This window comes from Vipera ursinii (assembly GCF_947247035.1).
Source record: "Vipera ursinii genome assembly, chromosome: 2".
NCBI classification, from domain to species: Eukaryota; Metazoa; Chordata; class Lepidosauria; order Squamata; family Viperidae; genus Vipera; species Vipera ursinii.
The window spans coordinates 147,477,138-147,495,718 of record NC_139513.1 but is presented as its reverse complement, the minus strand read 5'-3'; the positions used below and the strand labels follow the sequence as shown (position 1 = coordinate 147,495,718).

The 18,581-nt window shown below is 42.0% G+C and overlaps 1 protein-coding gene across 1 annotated transcript in view; it reads right to left on the bottom strand.

Annotated features, from left to right (window-relative positions):
- Positions 1-6,089: 6,089 nt before the first annotated feature.
- Positions 6,090-18,581, bottom strand: part of LOC310634571 (nuclear receptor subfamily 1 group D member 1-like) — a 43,118-nt gene continuing 30,626 nt past the window's right edge. Inside the window, exons 4-8 of the mRNA XM_083353040.1 lie at positions 17,894-18,038; positions 16,126-16,646; positions 14,571-14,756; positions 13,592-13,802; positions 6,090-9,162 (exon numbers count right to left, since the gene is read on the bottom strand). Of these exons, the coding sequence (XP_083209166.1) occupies positions 8,966-9,162; positions 13,592-13,802; positions 14,571-14,756; positions 16,126-16,646; positions 17,894-18,038 (1,260 nt within the window). The 3' untranslated portion in view covers positions 6,090-8,965. The remainder of the gene's footprint in view (positions 9,163-13,591; positions 13,803-14,570; positions 14,757-16,125; positions 16,647-17,893; positions 18,039-18,581) is intronic.

Here is an 18,581-nt window from a genome sequence, read left to right as displayed (position 1 = left end):
CCCACAGAGAGGGCCTCCTCAGGGTGCCACCGGTCAGAGAATGTAGATTGGTGGCCCCCAGGGGGAGATCTTTCTCTGTGGGTGCCCCAGAATTATGGAACCAGCTACCAGTTGAGCTCCGGACGGCGCCCGATCTCCGCTCCTTCCGCCGCGACCTAAAAACATACTTGTTCGAACAAGCCGGCCTGGCCTGAGGGGGGATTGGGGGGGGTTTATTATTATTTTATTGGTTTTTTTTATTATGTATTAATTGTTCTTTTAACGGGCATGTATTTAATTACTTTTAACTTTTGTAATTTTGTATTTTATTCTTGCCCTGTACACCGCCCTGAGTCCTTCGGGAGAAGGGCGGTATACAAATATTAATAAATTAAAATTAAATTAAATTTCCAGGTGCGACCACACACAGTAACTTACTCCCTTATACTCTTTATTAATTTGTAATATGTGAGAGCTGCAATGAAATGGATAAAGGTTATGTCTGATTCTCCTTGTAGTTCAAGTGATAGGAACAGAAGAGAACAGAATAACAGAGTTGGAAGGAACCTTGGGAGCTTCTAATCCAACCCCCTGCTCAAGCAGGAAACCGTATTCCATTTCAGACAAATACTGTAGTTGTCCTATCCCTTCTTAAAAACGTCCAGTGTTGGAGCACCTATAACTTCTGGAGGCAAGTCATTCCATTGATTAATTGTTCTAACTGTCAGGAAATTTCTCCTTAGTTCTAGGGGTTGTTTCTCTCTTTAACTAGTTTTTATCCGTTGCTTCTTGTCCTGCCTTCAGGTGCTTTGGAGAATAGCTTGACTCCCTCTTCTTTGTGGTAGCCCCTGAGATATTGGAACATTGCTATCATGTCACCCTTAGTCCTTCTTTTATTAAACTAGACATACCCAATTCCTGCATCTCTTCTTGTATGTTTTAATCTCCAGCCCTCTAATCATTCTTGTTGCTCATCTCTGCATGCTTTCTAGAGCCTCAACATCTTTTCTATATTGTGGCAATCAAAACTGGGTGCAGTATTCCAAGTGTGCTCTTACCAAGGCATCATAACGTGGTATTAACACTTCACGTGAACTTGATTCTATCCCTCTGTTAACACAGCCTAGGACTGTGTTGGCTTTTTTGGCAGCTGCAGCACACTTTGGCTCCTAGTTTTAAGTGATTTTCCACTCGGACTCCAAGACCCCTCTTACAGTTACTACTACTGAACCAGGTACCACTCATAGCAACGGCAAAGGAATGCAGGGCAAAGCAGGGTGATGATGATTTTTCCTCCTTATATACCTCTACTGCCTAGTGACCAATCACTGAGACTACTTCTGAACACATATAAAAAGCCCATTTTTTTCTGATCAGGCATGATGCAGGAGGCAACTGTCCAGGGAGGCAGATAATCCAATCTCTGCAGCAACCCAAGCCAAACTGGCCATGAAGGGCAGTGCCCAGAAAATGGAGGAGTTGCTCTTTGGCACCATCAGTTTTTGCTGGGCAGATTCCAGCCTAACTTTATTTTCACTAATGTCAATGAGTCATTGTAGATCATGTGCCTGGCAAAACTTGTGCTGGGAGAAGAGGGATGATAGTGCTTTATGAAGAGATAAGAATGCCTTCTTAAATGAACAGTGCAAAGAAATAGAAGAAAACAATAGAATAGAGAGGAGCAGAGATCTCTTTAAAAAAACTGGAGAGATGAAGGGAACGTTTCATGCAAAAATGGGCATGATAAAGGACTAAAATGGCAGGGACCTAACAGAGGCAGAAGAGATTAAGAAGAGGTGGCAAAATTACACAGAAGAACTATGCAAAAACGAGCTTAACATCCCTGATAACCACGATGAGGTGGTCACTGTCCTCGAGCCAGACATCTTGGAATGTGAAGTGAAGTGGGTCTTAGAAAAACTGAGCAACAACAAAGCTACTGGAGGTGACAGTATTTCAGCTGAGCTATTCAAAATCTTAAAAGACAATGCAGTAAAAGTGCTACACTTAATTTGCCAGCAAATTTGGAAAACTCAACAGTGGCCCCAGGATTGGAAAAGATCAGTTTACATTCCAATTCCAAAGAAAGGCAGTGCCAAAGAATTGTTCAAAGTATCACACCATTGCACTCATTTCACATGCTAGTAAAGTTATGCTTAAAATCCTACAAGCTAGACTCCAGCAGTATGTGGATCGAGAACTACCAGAAGTACAGGCAGGATTTCGAAGAGGCAGAGGAACTAGAGATCAAATTGCCAACATACGCTGGATCATGGAGAAAGCTAGGGAGTTCCAAAAAAACATCTACTTCTGCTTCATTGACTATGATAAAGCCTTTGATTGTGTGGATCACAACAAACTGTGGCAAGTTCTTAAAGAGATGGGAGTACCAGACTATCTTATTTGTCTCTTGAGAAACCTATATGCGGGTCAAGAAGCAACAGTGAGAACTGGGCACGGAACCACTGATTGGTTCAAAATTGGGAAAGGAGTCCGGCAAGGCTGTATACTGTCACCCTGCCTATTTAACTGATATGCAGAGCACATCATGAGAAAGGCAGGGCTAGATGAATCAAAAGTTGGAATTAAGATTGCCGGGAGAAATATCAACAACCTAAAATATGCTTAAATGAGCTTAAATGGACTCCAGAAGATGGTAGAAGACAGAAAGGCCCGGAGGAACGTTGTCCATGGGGTCGCGATGGGTCGGACACGACTTTGCAGCTAACAACAACAAAGTGCTTTAAATCCAAACACTTAAAGACAAATGTGTAAGTTACCTATGTTTCAGGCTGAGGAGGAGATGAAATGATGAGACCATCTCCATACCACAGTTAATGGGACATGAGGATGAGCTTTCATTGTATCATGAGAACACAGCAGAAGTGGAGGTACACAGATAAGCTAGCAGTCAGCTAATAATAGACAAGTGACCAGGAACCACTGAGGTAGTCTGTGAATTTAGATTATTCTATTTGTGTATAATAGTTGCAAAACCCCTTTAAAGAGGAAAGGAATATTATTGTGGCCTTCACTGGCCTCTAGTGGTGAACAGAGGCCATTACAGTTGCAAAAAGCTAACTGCCAACCATAAACCACTTGCCTGAAATTAAATGCAATATAAATCCTGCTTTGGGACATTTTTAGAAATGAAAAAAGGATAAAAATGTAATAAATACACTATTTATATCATCTTAAAAAATATGGGAAGATCTTCAGAGAAGCAAAAACCCGGGATATGGAGGAGTGATGACTGAAATAGCTCAGCCTAAATCAGAGGTAGGCAACCTTGGCTCTTTTATGACTCATGGACTTCAACTCCCAGAATTCCTGAGAGCTATGCTGACTTAGGAATTCTGGGAGTTGAAGTCCATGAGTCATAAAAGAGCCAAGGTTGCCTTCCCCTGGCCTAAATCATTATTAACAATATTAATACCTCCCACTTAAGCAGTTCCTAATGTTTAACTCAGGAGAACGGCAGGCATTGCCTTTTTTAGAATGGCCAGGAATATTTCTAATGCAAATCTTCTCAATACAGATATTACAAATACACATTTCAGAATTCTGGGCAAAGGCTTTCATAGGAAAGACAAGTACTGGGCCTCCATCATTCCTTTTCCTTCAGGCATCCGAATTTGTTTTCCTGGAGGGTAGGGGATGCTGCACAATCCAGGGTGGATTCAAAATCAGCAAGTTGATGGTTGCACTGTTGCAATCTAAAGGTCTTTTGTCCATAGAAAAGAGATGGAACTTGGATCGCAGTGCTGCTCTCACCCTGTGGCAAATTTAGATCCCCTCTTCCCTGTGCACAGGCTGGATATTAGTGTGTTTGCATGCAGGCAGGCACATCCTTGTGCATCATCTGTCACGTTACTATCTAACATTTTCAAATAGCCCTGAAACTGCTTCGAGGTTTTGCATATATTGATAGTATTACAAATAATAGAGAATATTCATTATGCCTGCCCAGGGGCATTGGTTTTTTTTTGTCATAGAATGCCCAGAACAGAGTTCCAGCACCTTTTTTTGCATGGAACCTTGTAGGGTAGGCAAGGCAGGTTGTATGACATGTGTGTGTTCCGGCACCTTTTTCTTTTACAAAAAAAGCACTGCGCCTGCCCATTTCAAACTGAAAACACCCTAATAAGAGAGCTTGGGGAGGAGTCTTCTAAACAGTTATTTAAAATATGGTCTCTAGGCAGAAAATCTTACCTAAAGGAATCCTACAAGGTCTACCTGTCTATGGAGGTTCTCAGTCATCCAGGTTACGGTTGTCTGAAAGGTGCCTTTTCAAGAAGCTTCTTGAATGAGAAGCGAAACGTCTTCAAAGAAAAATGAGAAAGTCCAGTTGCCTCTTGAAGAATACAAGGTCTACCAAACTTATTTCTTTCTAAAAACTAGACTTATTACTGCTGGGATTGTATTTTAATCTTTTTTCATTGAGACATTGTATGGTATTGACAGTGGAGCTACACGCCTTGCTTGATGAGAGCAACAATGACCATAATTCTGGCCTCAGTTGTGGTTGCGAGTCAAAGACTACCTACTGTAGCTCGTTGTATTCTTTTTTCTTCAGCCTTAAGAATTTGTTTTGAGGGAATGCAGTGCTTGACACCGTATAAGACTGCTCTCATGCTCACGTCTGGAAAAAAATAACTCTTAAATGCATAAACCAAACATGGACAGAGCCAGAACGAAAGTAAAGTCTCATACTTTAGGTCTTTGTTAACCATCATTGGTTCTAGATCAGATGGCACAGCTTTGGGACTATTTAGATCATAGACCCTTGTAAAAAAAAAAACCAATAAAGACTTATTTGAAGAACTGGAAAATTTACACGAATTTTTTGTTGCAGGAAGAAAAGACTATATTGATGATTTACGGATTTGGGGAATAAAAAGGATTAAAGAGGGAGGAGAAAGCATAAATGGGAACTACTACATAGAAGGGTGGAAATCATAATCCCATATTTTTTCTTATTTTCTATCTTCTCTTTTTCTTATTTTTCTTTTTTTAATACTTTTATTGTATTCAAAAATTCTAATTAAATTCTAATTTAAAAAATAAATCAAGGATCCCAGAATCGATCTGTGCAGTTGTCCTATCATGGATACAAGATGAAGTTTTGTGACAAGTTAGACCATGCCCCCAAGTATTTTGATAGGCAGATGTTCAACAGAGGAGTCCTATTCCTGGAGGGTTATTCTACTAATCATGAAGGTGATTGCCATCAGAGATGGCACCCAGCAGATATTTGGAAAATCTGCAGTAGTTCATCAGGAATATCTGAATTAGTTTAACATTACTGTAGCATCCACCTGCCTCACACGGTAAATTATTTTGCTGATATTAATAAATCAGGAGTGTGTTTCTTTTCTCAGTTCTAAACTCTACACCAGCGGCCCCCAACTTTTTGGGCACCAGGGACCAGTTCCACGGAGAGGTTTTTCCACAGATCAGAGGGGCCATGGTTTTGTGTGCTGCCTGCAACCCGCTGATGGGGCTTTGCTTGTTCGCGCGGCTCAGTTGTTGGCATGCTGCAGCCCAGTGCCAATCTACCGACCGGGGATTGGGGATCCTGCTCTACGCCAATATCTGGGCTCCAAATGTTTGGGTTTTGTAATAAGGTCCCCTTGGCCGAACTCAATGTTCCAGCACAATGGTTCTCATCCTGTGGTCCGCTGACCTCTGGTGGTGGGGAGGGGAGGAAACCACAATGTTGTCACAGGAGGTCTAATGAAGGCTTGAAGAAATTATTTAAATATTAAGTCGTGGAGGTCCATGCCATGTTCTATGGCCACAAAAGGCATTTAAAAGAGGTACGTGGTGAAGAAAAGGTTGAGAACCATCCTTCTAGCATAAAGCCAAATCTGTTCAGTTCTGCATTATTAAGCCTCCAGAGGGTATCAGTCTGCTTCTGTAGATTGGTTGTTGGGGAACAAGACAGAGGGCTACTGCGGTCCTGAATTGCTTGCCTGATTCCAAGGATCACCTGGTTGCAAGTTTGGTACTACCGGTGACGCAGGAGCCTATCTCAAGACTGTGAATCTTGGAACCCTTTTTTGTCACAGTCCTAACTCCTGAGCACAAGAAGGACAGAAAGCTTGTACTGTTAGCAAATATTTATTTTATTTATCTCTTTCATGTATTTATTGCACTTCAATTTTAGACAAAAAATAAATTCTCTCTTTTCTCTGCCTTGCCAGCATCTTTTACGAGTCTTTTGGACTCCCAGCAGTAGCAGCAGCAGCAGCAGCAGCAAATAAACCCCTCTCCATTTTCCCATTGCAGCAAATATACTTCAGTTTAGGGAGGGGACTCTCTTTGTTCCTACATACATCTCTAAGAAAGTGCAACGTTTGGTTTCATTTTCAAAGCAGTGTTGAACAGCAGCAGCAAGTGTCCCTCCCACCCTGCAAAGAACATCAAATATTCCCCACATCATGCATCAGGAGGGTGATCAAAACATGCTATGAGACCTCCTGTAAATGGGATGGAAAACCTGTCATATATCAATGTAGAGAACCAGGCAGGGCTGACCACAACCAGACAGGGACACTGGGAGATCCTACTGGAGAGAAGAGGGAGTCCAGGATCCCTTTTTTTTTGGTCATCTCCTAGTCTTTTAAAAACATCCCAATGGGTCGGCTTCTTCTTTTAAATCTGTAATTCGATATGGGGAAAAATAGTTCCTAGGTTCTCAAGGCCTAGAGCGCTCAAGTGTATTAAACATGTGGATCTGCCGTTCCATCTCCTTTTGAGCACAGAATGTGGATCTACAGAAGTTAGCATCCTGCACATCTCCTCTTTCCTTCTGTTATTTGTCGTGGGGAAATACATTTTCTATTCTTTCAAGGTTGGGCTTCAGCAAAATCCAAGTCCCAAAATACATCAGAGCCATTTCTCCAATGCTGTGTCACAATCGGGCATAAATAAAAAACAACACAGAATGCAATTGAATATACACACCCATGTGACCCTTTGGTGCTTCAAACCATATATATATTGATCGGGACACTGATGTGCCATTGTGATGTACAGTCTCAGAAACCCAGAAAAACCGTAACAAGAGTTTTTAAGAGATCAGAGGGTGGAGCTAACTTCAGTATGCATAGCTTCCAATGCCACCTTCACTTTCATTGTCCGTGACTAGTGGAAGCAGAGTAAATTATGCAAAATAAACTAATATGGCATCTGTTTAAGTTGAATAATTTACTCAGGTCATAATTTACACATTTCTTGGCACAGAATCTGGTTGCTTAAAAAAAAAGTAATATAAAGTGCAAAGAACACCTAAGGAAGGCAGTCCACTGATGACTGGGTGAATCAGCCAAAAAAATTGGGGTTTACATGGGAAATCTATAATAAAAGACGGTGCTGAATATAATAAGAAAGGCAGCTTGGAAAGTGCTTGGGATTCCTGGCCCCATCCTTAAAAAGGAATGGGATTTGGATGTCGAAATGAGAGGCCAAGGGTTTTTAGGAGAAAATACCCCAAACTTCATTGTTTAGGGGGAACAGATAGGAAAGCACCAAAGCCCAGAAAGTAATCAGAAAAGTTGAGCAGAAAGGTCTTGGAGTGTTTGCTTCACTTCGGCCTTTCTTCCTCATGGCTGGACCTTATAGGAAAAGGAAGACTGGCTAACCCAAATCGTTTTCTCTCTTCCAATCCAGGTAGTTCTCAACTTACGACCACAACTGAGACATGTTAGCGAGTTTTGCCCCATTTTATGACCTTTCTTGCCACAATTAAGTGAATCACTGCAGTTGTTCAGTTAGTCACATGGTTGTTAGGCGACATCTGGCTTTCCCATTGACCTTGTCAGGACCTGAGAACACTGCAACCGTCATAAATATGAACCGGCTGCTAAGCCTCTGAATTTTGATCACATGACCATGAGGATGCTTCAGTGGTCATTGTGTGAAAAATGATCATAAGTCATTTTGTTCAGTGCCATTGCAACTTTGAACTGTTGTAAGTTGAGGACTACTTGTAGTTCTTTCAAGTCATCCAACTACAATCAATTTCCTATCACTTGCTGAAAAACTAGACTTCTGATCAACTGATAGTATCTCCATAGCTTTCCTCCCCTTACCGCCTCTTTAATCTGCTGTATCCACAGATTATGGAGAACCAATCTGTCACAAACTGATGGAAGACCTGTTGTATGTTTGTTTGAGATCTTTATGAAATATGTATTATCTAGACACTCATACCCAACAAGATGAAACAGAACTGGGATGTCACTTAAAACAGTTGCCAAGATGAGGTGGGGGTGGGGGTGGAGGTGGAAAGCTTAAGTAGTTCTATTTCCTCTTTGATCAGACCATCTACTCAGTAAAATCTCTTTTCTTTGTGTGTACCCACATACGTACACACTTTCTGAAAATAGCAGCAAAGGAACAGAGGCCAACAAAGGAAAAGAAAAAAAGTTTTGAGACTTGGGACTTCACTAGCGTGCAGATTAAGGAAGCTAGATTTTGCAGTAACTGCCTTGCCAGGTGGTCCTACGTTTGCCCACCCTCAAGAGCTACCAAGGATTACTCTTATGTACAATGTAGATGGTGCATTTATATACAGGGTAGAGCCTCAAAACAACACCGTATGGAAATATATGTGTGAATATATGCATGCGTGTGTATACACACCCACACCCGTTTAGAAACAACAGATGTGTCCAGTTTGTTTGCCTGATCTCTCTTGGCACGTAAATGATCTTCAGTCTGCATTGTGCTGTGGAGAGCGCTATCTGGGAAATGCATCCTTCCTTCCTTTATCCCATCTCTCTCCTCACTGGATCTACTCCAACAAGCTGCCAGGGGCTATAGGCTTCCTGCCTTTGTCGTATCCTTTCTACACCTCTTATTTCATCATTACGGTCATTTCCCAAAGAGCAACATTTAGTCCGCTGCAGTAAATTTACTTGATGGTGGATTTTTTTTTCTTTCCTGAAGTCTTAGGGCTTATGAGATTGATGTGCTGGAATTAAGGGCTGATCCGGAAGGCAAGAGGTTTCTCTGAATGCTGCTTGTTCAGAGTTCTCAAGTCGGGGAGACGGAGAAGCAGCTTGGGGAAAAGCGTGGAGTCATCTGGATGCTTCTTGATTACTAGAGTTCTCAAGGCCCGGATTAAAGTCTCCTGAAGAATTTCAACAGCCTCCACATCGGAGATCCCAGAGCGATCTGAAAACCAAAACAAAGGTGTTAAAAATTAAGAGAAATAAAGAAGATATGGAAAAAAGAGGGGACGGGTTTAGCTGTCTTGGAAAAATGACAACACATTAGGGAGAATTAAACCACTTAACGGTAGCCCTCAGCTTACAAACAAAATGGAGGCTGGAACTGCAGTTGTAAGTCATTGTAGTCATAAGTCGAGTTGCCACATGACTGAACTCAATTTTACAACCATTTTTACAATTTCATAAAGTGTGTCATCATGGTCATTAAATAAATCATATGGTTGTTAAGCCAACCCCCTGGCCCTTAATTGAATCCAGCATATCCAAGGGCTATTTTTTTTGCTTAAAATCAGTGAGTCACAAACCACAGTCACATGACCGTGGGACACTGCAACCAATCGTAAATATGAGCCCTAGTTGCCAAGCTCCCAAAATCTGATCATATGAACCATGAAAGAGGGGGAGACAGCAGTTGTAACTTTAAGAACAGGTTGTAAGCAGCTTTTTGAAATCTGCCATTGCTTCCAATAGTTATTAATTAACCAGTCATAAATCAAGGACTAACTGCACTATTTCACTAGATTTCTCAATATAAAATGCATTGTCAAATATAAAATACAAAATGTGAAAGTGATCTGTGTTCTACATAAGATGATGTACAATGCAAAGTATACGCATGCATGGACTATATCTATAATTGCAGTTTATCTAATTATATTATATTGCATTGTACTGTTTTTTACCCTTCATAGTCTGGTTCTTCTACTGTAAATGCACAAAAAGGACAGAACAGACTCTTCTGACAAATTTAATACTTGTTGGACTTCTGAAATTTCAATAGATATTTCTCGCATACCTACTTGCTGACTGGATAGAGGAATTTTAATGGAATTCTAAGAAATTATTCTTTTTTTTTATTTAAAAAGTTTTACAATACATTTTGACTTTAATCCCCCCCTCCCCCACCCTATCTAACCCTCCCTATCCCTCTCCCCCTTCCCTCCTCCCCCCCCCCGACTTCCCAGAGCTAAATACAGGGTATAAAATCGTAAAACAAACGTAAGCACCCCTATGTTATCAACAATAAACTATTAATTCTATCTCCCTCTAGCTCATATAAAATGAATACAAACAATATTAATATGACAAATAAAGTAAAAAAGAAAAAGAGGAAAACAGAAAATGAGCTTTACTCAGAATAGATTTTCTTAATCCCAGTCCTTATTCATATTAATTTCAAAAAAAAGGAAAAGAAAAAAAAACTTTCACCTGCTATTTGCATTCTCCCACCTTTCTCTAATTTCTAAACAAATTCTCAGTTACGCGCCAAAAGCGCCTATCTCTGTTAACCTTAATAATCTCCGACCAAACTAAACTATGATCAAAAATAGTTCTTGCATGTATAACACCAAATGTCTCGCAGTTCCAAATCATCCTTGAGTTCAAATAAAAAGAGTAAAAAAAAAGGTTTAGGCAGTCTCTAAGACAACTTATTGTTAATTAGGAGCTTACGTACCCATTCTTAGTTCAACACATACTTTTAGTCCATAACCCTAACATACTTTTCTAGCAAGCAAATAACATCAATCTTAAATTGTGTTAAATATTAAAAAAAAAACTTTCTTTCTCCTCTATAATAAATTTACTCCATTGACATTCTAATTTAAAAATTTAATCAGCAATCTTGACGCCCCAAAACTTTTGGAGCACGTCTGTCATGACCCCCAAAACTTCTTTAGACCGCTCCCCTCCCACATCTTCACTGTAAGCATGCTTTGGAGATTCCATAACTTTCTGCTGGTCTTGCTCTTGCTCTCGTCTCGCTCTTCTTAGGGCGGCACGCGTCATCTTCTGGCCTCCTGCAACCACCAATGAGACTGTGACTTGATCCCCTCCAACACCATTGTCCTCTGTCTGGCTATCTGCAACATCTTGAAGCTTTCCCTCAGCGTATCCCTTTACAGCTTCCAAAAATGATAGGGGGGTTGCTTTTAACACATTGCTATAAAAATCACGTGCCTGAGCCACAGTAACCAAACGATGTCTTTTACCTTCGTGCGTCACCACCAGTCCATCTGGAATCTCCCATCTAAACTTAATATCACGTTTCTTAAGTTCCTGTACTAGAAATGCAAAATCTTTCCTTCTCCTTAGGATCTTCGGAGGAATCTCTTTTAAAACCAAGACTTCTTGCTCAGCCACTACCAATTTGGTATCATAAGCAGCTTGAATGACTTCATCTCTAATTACTCTCTTTGTAAAATAGACCACCACATCTCTGGGTAACTTCCTCTGTCTTGCAATCCATGAATTTACACGAAAAACTTAGTCCATATTTCCTTCAATTTCAGATGCTGGCTGGCCCAGTACCCCTTCCAGAGCCTCGGAAATCAGCTGCTTTAAATCTTCTTTACCATTCTCCTTTAAACCCCTGATTCTAATAGCATACTGCATCTGATGATACTGAACAAGGCTCAATTCTCCGTCCATTTTATCCCTTATATTTTCATTTTCTAATACCTTTGCTTCTAATATAGAGTTCTTTTGACTGAGATCCTCCACTTTTATATCCAGCTGTTGCACACATTCAGCTACGGATTCAATCATAGACAACATGTCCACCCTCATTGCTCTAAACTTCTCTTCCATCTTCTTCTCCAATTTCTCCATTTTCTCCTCCATTTTCTCCTCCAGCTTTTTCAACTTTTCATCCATCATATCAGACATCAATTGTGAATGCTTTTCAAGAGCATCTTGTAAATCCTTAAGCGTCAATACCGGAGGAGATGCAGGAGGAAGCAGAGCTTGCAATGAGGTCTGTTGCACCAAGGAAGACCCCGCATTCCGAAGAGCTTTAGAAGTTTTAGCCGCCATCTTCCCCCACTTTCACTTATTGCGCACTTTCACTTTAAAGCTATAAAATCCATTGAGCTAGAGAGTAAAAATAAGAGTCCACATCACCTTGACCTCCTGTACCGCTCTGCCTGCATCTTGATAATCAAAAGTATTTCCTTTTGGCAGGGGTGGTTGCTAACGCCTGGTTCTGCTCCAAAAATCCCGGAGCAGAGGCGCTGCGCAGCTCGGAGCAACCCAGGCTTCGGGGGGGCTCATCCTTCAGCCGCCTAAACTCTCAGCTCAGGCGGCCCCGGAGAGCTCAACCCCTACCTGGGGCCTCACCCCCTCCTCTTCTCCCGAGGAGGAGGCTTCCAATCCATCTAAACAGCTGATCGGCGCTGTTTACGATGGAAATACACAGCTGCGGAGTGGGCAGCCCGAAAACGGCTGTCTTCGGCGTCGCGTCACCACCGGAAGTCCCCGAATTCTAAGAAATTATTCTTGTACCCAATGCCACAGCTATAGGATAATCACAAAAGAGCCTTGGTGGAGCAGTGAGCTAATGCCTCTTTAAGTAACACCAGCTGCCTGCAATTAGTGCAGGTTCGCATCCCACCAGGCTCAAGGTTGACTCAGCCTTCCATCCTTCCGAGGTAGGTAAAATGAGGACCCAGATTGTTGGGGGCAATTAAGCTGACTTTGTAATAATGCCGCTTGGGGTGTGTGTGAAAAACCTAATAAGCAGGCATATACATAGAATGAAGGCTACTGCTAAGCTTGTAAGCCTCCCTGAGTCTTCGGAGAAGGGCGAGATATAAATGGAATTAAAATAAAAAAAATAAAAAAATTGCATCCACATTTCTAAATGGTAAAAAAAATTCATTAGAATTCATAAGCCCCTATGCTGAGAAAATGTTTCATTGTACTATTTTAAGTATCTTCCTTCTCACCAGAAAATGTCAAAAAAGCAACTCAATTGCCCATTTCACTGGGATGCACTGGGGGGCTATTTTTTTCTCCCCAGATTCCAGCTGGATCTATTTCTTAACCCATCCTTCCTTCTGCAAGCTTCTTCCATCATATCAAATTGGGTTCCATTCTGTTCTGGTTACAGAAAGGCACATAGACTCCATCTAAATGATCCTCCAGCAAGGCAGGTGATCCTTGACTTAAAACCACAATTGAGCCAAAAATTTCCATTACTAAGCAAGACAGTTGGTTAAGTGAGTTTTGCCCATTTAACAACCTTTTTTGCCACAGTTCTTAGTAACAAGGATGTCATATGAATCTGGCTTCCCCACTGACTTTGTCAGGTTGCAGAAGGTGATCACTGGGACACTACGTGCGAATTGCCAAACATCCAAAATTTGATTATGTGATCATCATAATGATAATGGTCATATGTTACTTTTTTTTCAGTGCTGTTGTAACTTCGGTCACTAAACGAATGGTTGTTAAGTCGAGGACTACCTATACAGTCTCCATCACAGGATTACAGCGAGAAGAAAGGCCTTTAGTAAAAGTTACAAGAGCTCTTGCCACAAGTATGTCTCACTTCCCAAAGCCTTAGTCTGGTTGTAACACCAGCTTACACCCACCTGCTGAAACAAGGACCACAGCCATGAAGAGGGCCATCTCCTGTGCATCTAGCCCCAACGAACTGAGCTTCTCGCTGAACTCAAACATGGCATCCAGCAGAGAGCCCATGCCCATGGAACGTAGGCTGCAGAGTGAATATGTTTCCCCACTCAGAAATGTTACTTTCTTCTCCTTGGGACTGAAGAGGGTGGAGAAGCGTACCATCAGCACCTATGAAAGGACAAATGGTGGAACAGTGTCACATTAAGCAAAGACACATCTTTTTGACAAACACACTCTCCACTGAATGAAGATACACAGCTAGCAACTCATAATTTCCCAGAGCAAACTCGTTATCATCTCCATCTGCATCTGAAGAACCACAAAGAAATTTGGAAGAAAAAAAAAAGGTGCCCAGCCTGGAAAAGCGAGGCAACATCTACGTGCGTGCTGTTTGCATCATGGAAGCAAGCCAAAGGCCTAACAAGTAATCTACTTCAAGTGTAAAATTGATAAGATTTGTAGGTACAACTTTCTTGTCCTTACTTGCATTTTCCACAGTTGGGCAACTGCTGGGACACAAGAATGCTATTTGGAAAGAGTTCCAAATTCTGAGAAGAGAGTGTCTTAATTATTAAGGAAAATTCCCTACTCCAACACTAAAAGCAATAAGGAGGCAGTCTGCAGGGAGGTTTCAACTTCAGCTCCAGTGAAACCTTGCCAGCAAGATTTATGTTCTCCAGATGATAGCAAAGCTATTTGACAATTAAAAGGCAATTCCGTAACACTTGAGAGACTGTGGAAAACAAACCCATCCCCAAGAGTCACTCTCTTTGTACTTCCTCATCCTTGCTGTGTACCCTCATAGCTTCTCTCCAAAACAAACAAACAAAAGTCATTCTGAGCACCATTGCAATGCAGAAAAGAACTTGAGGCTGACTAAGTTTGCATCCATCATTTTTTGCACAGATTTGGGGAAAGAACGCACCCAACACTGACCTGGAAAGTGCCCGCTTTGAGGAGCATCACTTGATCCTGCTGGCAGAGTGACTGGAAGCCCGGGATGCTCTTGGCAAACTCGACCACCTCCTTGACAGCTGGTGTGAAGCACTGTAAGAACTCTTCCCACACTTGCTGACTGCTCTTGCCACTGCCACAATAAGGGGTGGCATTCAGAGGACAAGCCTACATGCCACAAAGAGATTGACAGAAAGAGGGATGTTTGGTCAAGCAAAGCTCTTTGCAAAAGTTCCATTTTAACACTCAAATAGTATTATTTAATACTTTTAAAAGATGCTTGTTCTCTCAGCACATAAACAGGGTGGCTTTGTGACTAGAATGCAAAGTAAACTAGCTTAACCCAAAGGCACATCCAGATATAAGGATAGAATTTGTAAAAGGAGAGGGAGAGAGAAAAATGATTAAAAGGGTAATTTGCCTAACTGGCCATTCTTTTGGATAAAAGAATATTCGTAACTTTCCTTCTTCCAGTTGAGGTTATTTCCAAAAATGATCCTCCAGTGGAATAAAACGTTTTTAAAAAGTATCTGGGATTAGTAGAAAGCATTGCTGGAAAGTAAGAGGGGTCAATTTGCAATTCTTCACTTGAAAGCCCTTCCATAGGCCACCATTTCGAACCGTTTTAGCAGTAAACTCAGTAGCTTGCCAATGTGGACCTGCCATCACAACTAATTGTCATTTAAAAACTGTAATTGAGAAGTGGCCCAAATGATTTTACTAAAACAATGGATTGGCTAAAAAAAACACTAGAATTTTTCATGAACTCATGCAGATAATGATTTTACGTCTTACTTTCTTTGGTAAAACTAAGAGCCACAAACAATTGTTTGAAATCACCAGGAGCTATTTTGCATTTGTGGTGGCAACTGGTTGTGGCACACAGTGCTTTGCTTTGTACTGTTTGATCTGGACATGGCCATTCCATCTGGAGGGCACCACTTTTACTATTTATTCCTGTGGTTCATGGTCTTAAAAATTAGAACAAGAGCAGTTCCTTATTTAAAAGAGGGGCAAGAACAGGAAATGGCCATGGGAACCACAGATACCATGGCAGCTTGTCCTGCCAATCCAAGGATCCAAGGAGAGCAAAGTCTGTTTGGTTTTTCTTTTTTCCACTGCACTACCAATACTTTACAGCAGAGGGACATCAAGGATTTGAAAATCAGCTTTCTTTTTGGCAAAGCCTATCTTTTTATCCGAGATCCAAGGAAGTAGACCCAAATCCATGCTCTGCAGGCTTTCCTCAACTGTAATATCTAAGATTTTAAACTTCCAGAAAGAGACACAATGTGGCTCCAAGGTGACCAGCAGTGACACCAGAGTGTCTTAATGCTAGTTGGCTGAGTTCTGGTTGAACAGAAATTCTTTGGGACAAGATGGCATCAGTCATCCTCTGCAATTTCCCCCAATCGTTTGCAGGAAATAAACCCAAAGGGTGCATGCAGAGCGATTATATCAAGAAAGCTGCTTGTATGCTGATGGATATCTCCACGTCCCCAGTCACCACTCCCCAGTATAAGACTGGCCTACTCACAATGCCCCTTCTGGTGGTTCCCCGCCATGGACAGCTCCTCTGGACATCTCCCTCAGAATAACCAAAATCAAAGGGTGGGTAGCATCCGGCATTTTGAAGATAACTGGTCTGCTGGTTCTGGAAGATCTCATTGCCATAACAGGAGGGACTGTTGTCAACGTAACAGGGTGGTTCTTGAGGGTTGTAGCTGGAGAGGCGAAGAGTGGCTGATTCGTATCGCCCATAACCCAGGGAATGATTCAGCTGCGGCTGTTCGTTGTAGTTGGTCAAAGGGGCAGCCTCGGCCCCTGGGGAGCTACTACGCCTGCCTAGACGGTCCTGCCCGCTGAGGAAGATGTCATGGTAAGCCCTGGAGATGGCATTTATTGCCTCCTCTTCCTGCGTATTAGGACTGGGTGGAGCATCCACCTCAGAGCTCAGGCCCACATCCATGGGGACTTCGTTCAGGCTGCTCATGTAGCTTTGCATCTCATCCAACAGGCGCTGCTTCTCTCGCTTAGGGATGCGACCAAAACGCACAGCTGTGGAAGGGAAGAAGGAGCGTGACAATCTGAGGGTCAAGGAGACATTACGCTGTAACAAGCAGCAATAAAGGAACTGAACAGGTAGAACTTTCTTCTGTGCCATAACCCTACAGGAGGAGAAGCTGCACCCTAACACGATTCCACCGAAGGTGGCATTTCTAGCTGGGGTAACAAGGAAAGCTGCACGATTCTTAAAATTCACTTAATACAAACACAATGATGCTCAGGAAAACCCGTCCAAACTCTCAGACGCACAAACGTACAGTATGATGGTCTTCTCCAATTCAGGAGGTTGTGGCAAGCGATTTATCTTTATTCATTCTTCCCCAGCAAAGAAAGAGAGGATCAGATCCAACCCTCCTTCCCAAGCCAGCAGTGCCACCACAAAGCCAACATTATAAGCAGTTTATAATTAGGCCTCTGGGTCATGTACTTGGGAGAGCCACTGTGCCATTAATCAAAGGACATTGCTTGGTCTCTGCATGCAAGTGGCTCTTCCCCATCTTTCTCTCCTGCTCTGCAAATTCTGACACAAAAGCATTAATCAGCCCAGGGTTTCATTTATCAACCAAGCATTTGCTGACACTGTACCTTTGTGAGAGAGTGACTGCAGGGACAGCACTACAGGCCAAGAGCTGGGGCTAAGGTTTTATCTCTTTAAATACATTAACACTGAAACATGTCTTGGTATCAGCCCAGCCTTTGCTTGTTTCCCTACCACCCTCTGCCATGTCCTAATCATTTTTAGCAATGGCAACCATCAAGTTATTGTTCCTTAAAAAAAAGGGGTGAACAGCCTTCCCAATGCTAGGGACCACTGTGGTTTATGACACTGGGCAAAGGGCAGAAGAAGCATACGGGAGGCAAATTTCTCATTTTCATCATTGAAGAGCTTCAAAACAAATCATTCTGCCAAAATTCAGTAGCTAAATCTAGGCAGTGCAATTTGAGGACATGGGAGGATGGAGCTGAGCGGTTTTTTTCCAAGGATGGAAATGGGAGCACGTTGCCTTCCAGAGGCTTTCCTGCTTCATGTTTTCTGTCTCGGAGCTATTCAAGAAAAGGGAATCCACGTGAATGGCTCTCAGTGTCAGCCAGTTAATTCTAATGTGCTTGATCATGAAGCAAACATTCATGACTACAGATTGTCAATCAAACTGAATTCATTACAGTTGCTTTCAAGCCTTTAATTACAGACCCACACCGACGCAAAGAGGGACCAGCCCTACCCAGATGCTGCTTACCATCTCTTGACATGCCCACTGCCAGACACTTCTTGAAGCGGCAATGCTGGCAGCGGTTGCGATTCATACGCATGATCATGCAATTTTCGTTCTTCACGCACATCTTGTAGTTGATGTTCTGCTGGATGCTCCGGCGGAAAAAACCCTGAAGGCACCAGGAAAGAGGAGGTGAGCCAACAAATGGACACATGTAAAAAATGAGTCTACTGGTTTTTAGCTTTCTACTCTGCTTGGTGTCAGCTTTGGAGTATCCCTCATGCCTTTTTTTTTCTTAATGTTGGCTGAAGACATCTAAGAAGACAAAAGCTAGTTTATCCCCCCTTGGATTCCAGAGAGTCAACTGAACAACTGGCAAGTTGGTAGGGTCTAGCTACCTGGAAGAAAATACATGGCTGAAACATTCCTTGTTTTGCCAACTGAATTGCTGAAGGACTGGTGGATGCTGGACAGTGCTACTGCTTAGCAGTGGAAATTCTGGTTGTAAGTCAAGCATTATTGGTATTGTGGTTCTTATTTTAGAGAAATCAAACACCTAACGGAGAATCCAACTTGTGGATTAATAAATTAATCCAATTTGTGTGTTAATGGAGACTCCAACTAAACTAATTTCTCTTTAGCCTGGGATCAAAACCGAAACTCAGTATGGATTCAAGTTGCACATGCCGCCAACAGGTCTGCCAGTGTAGGA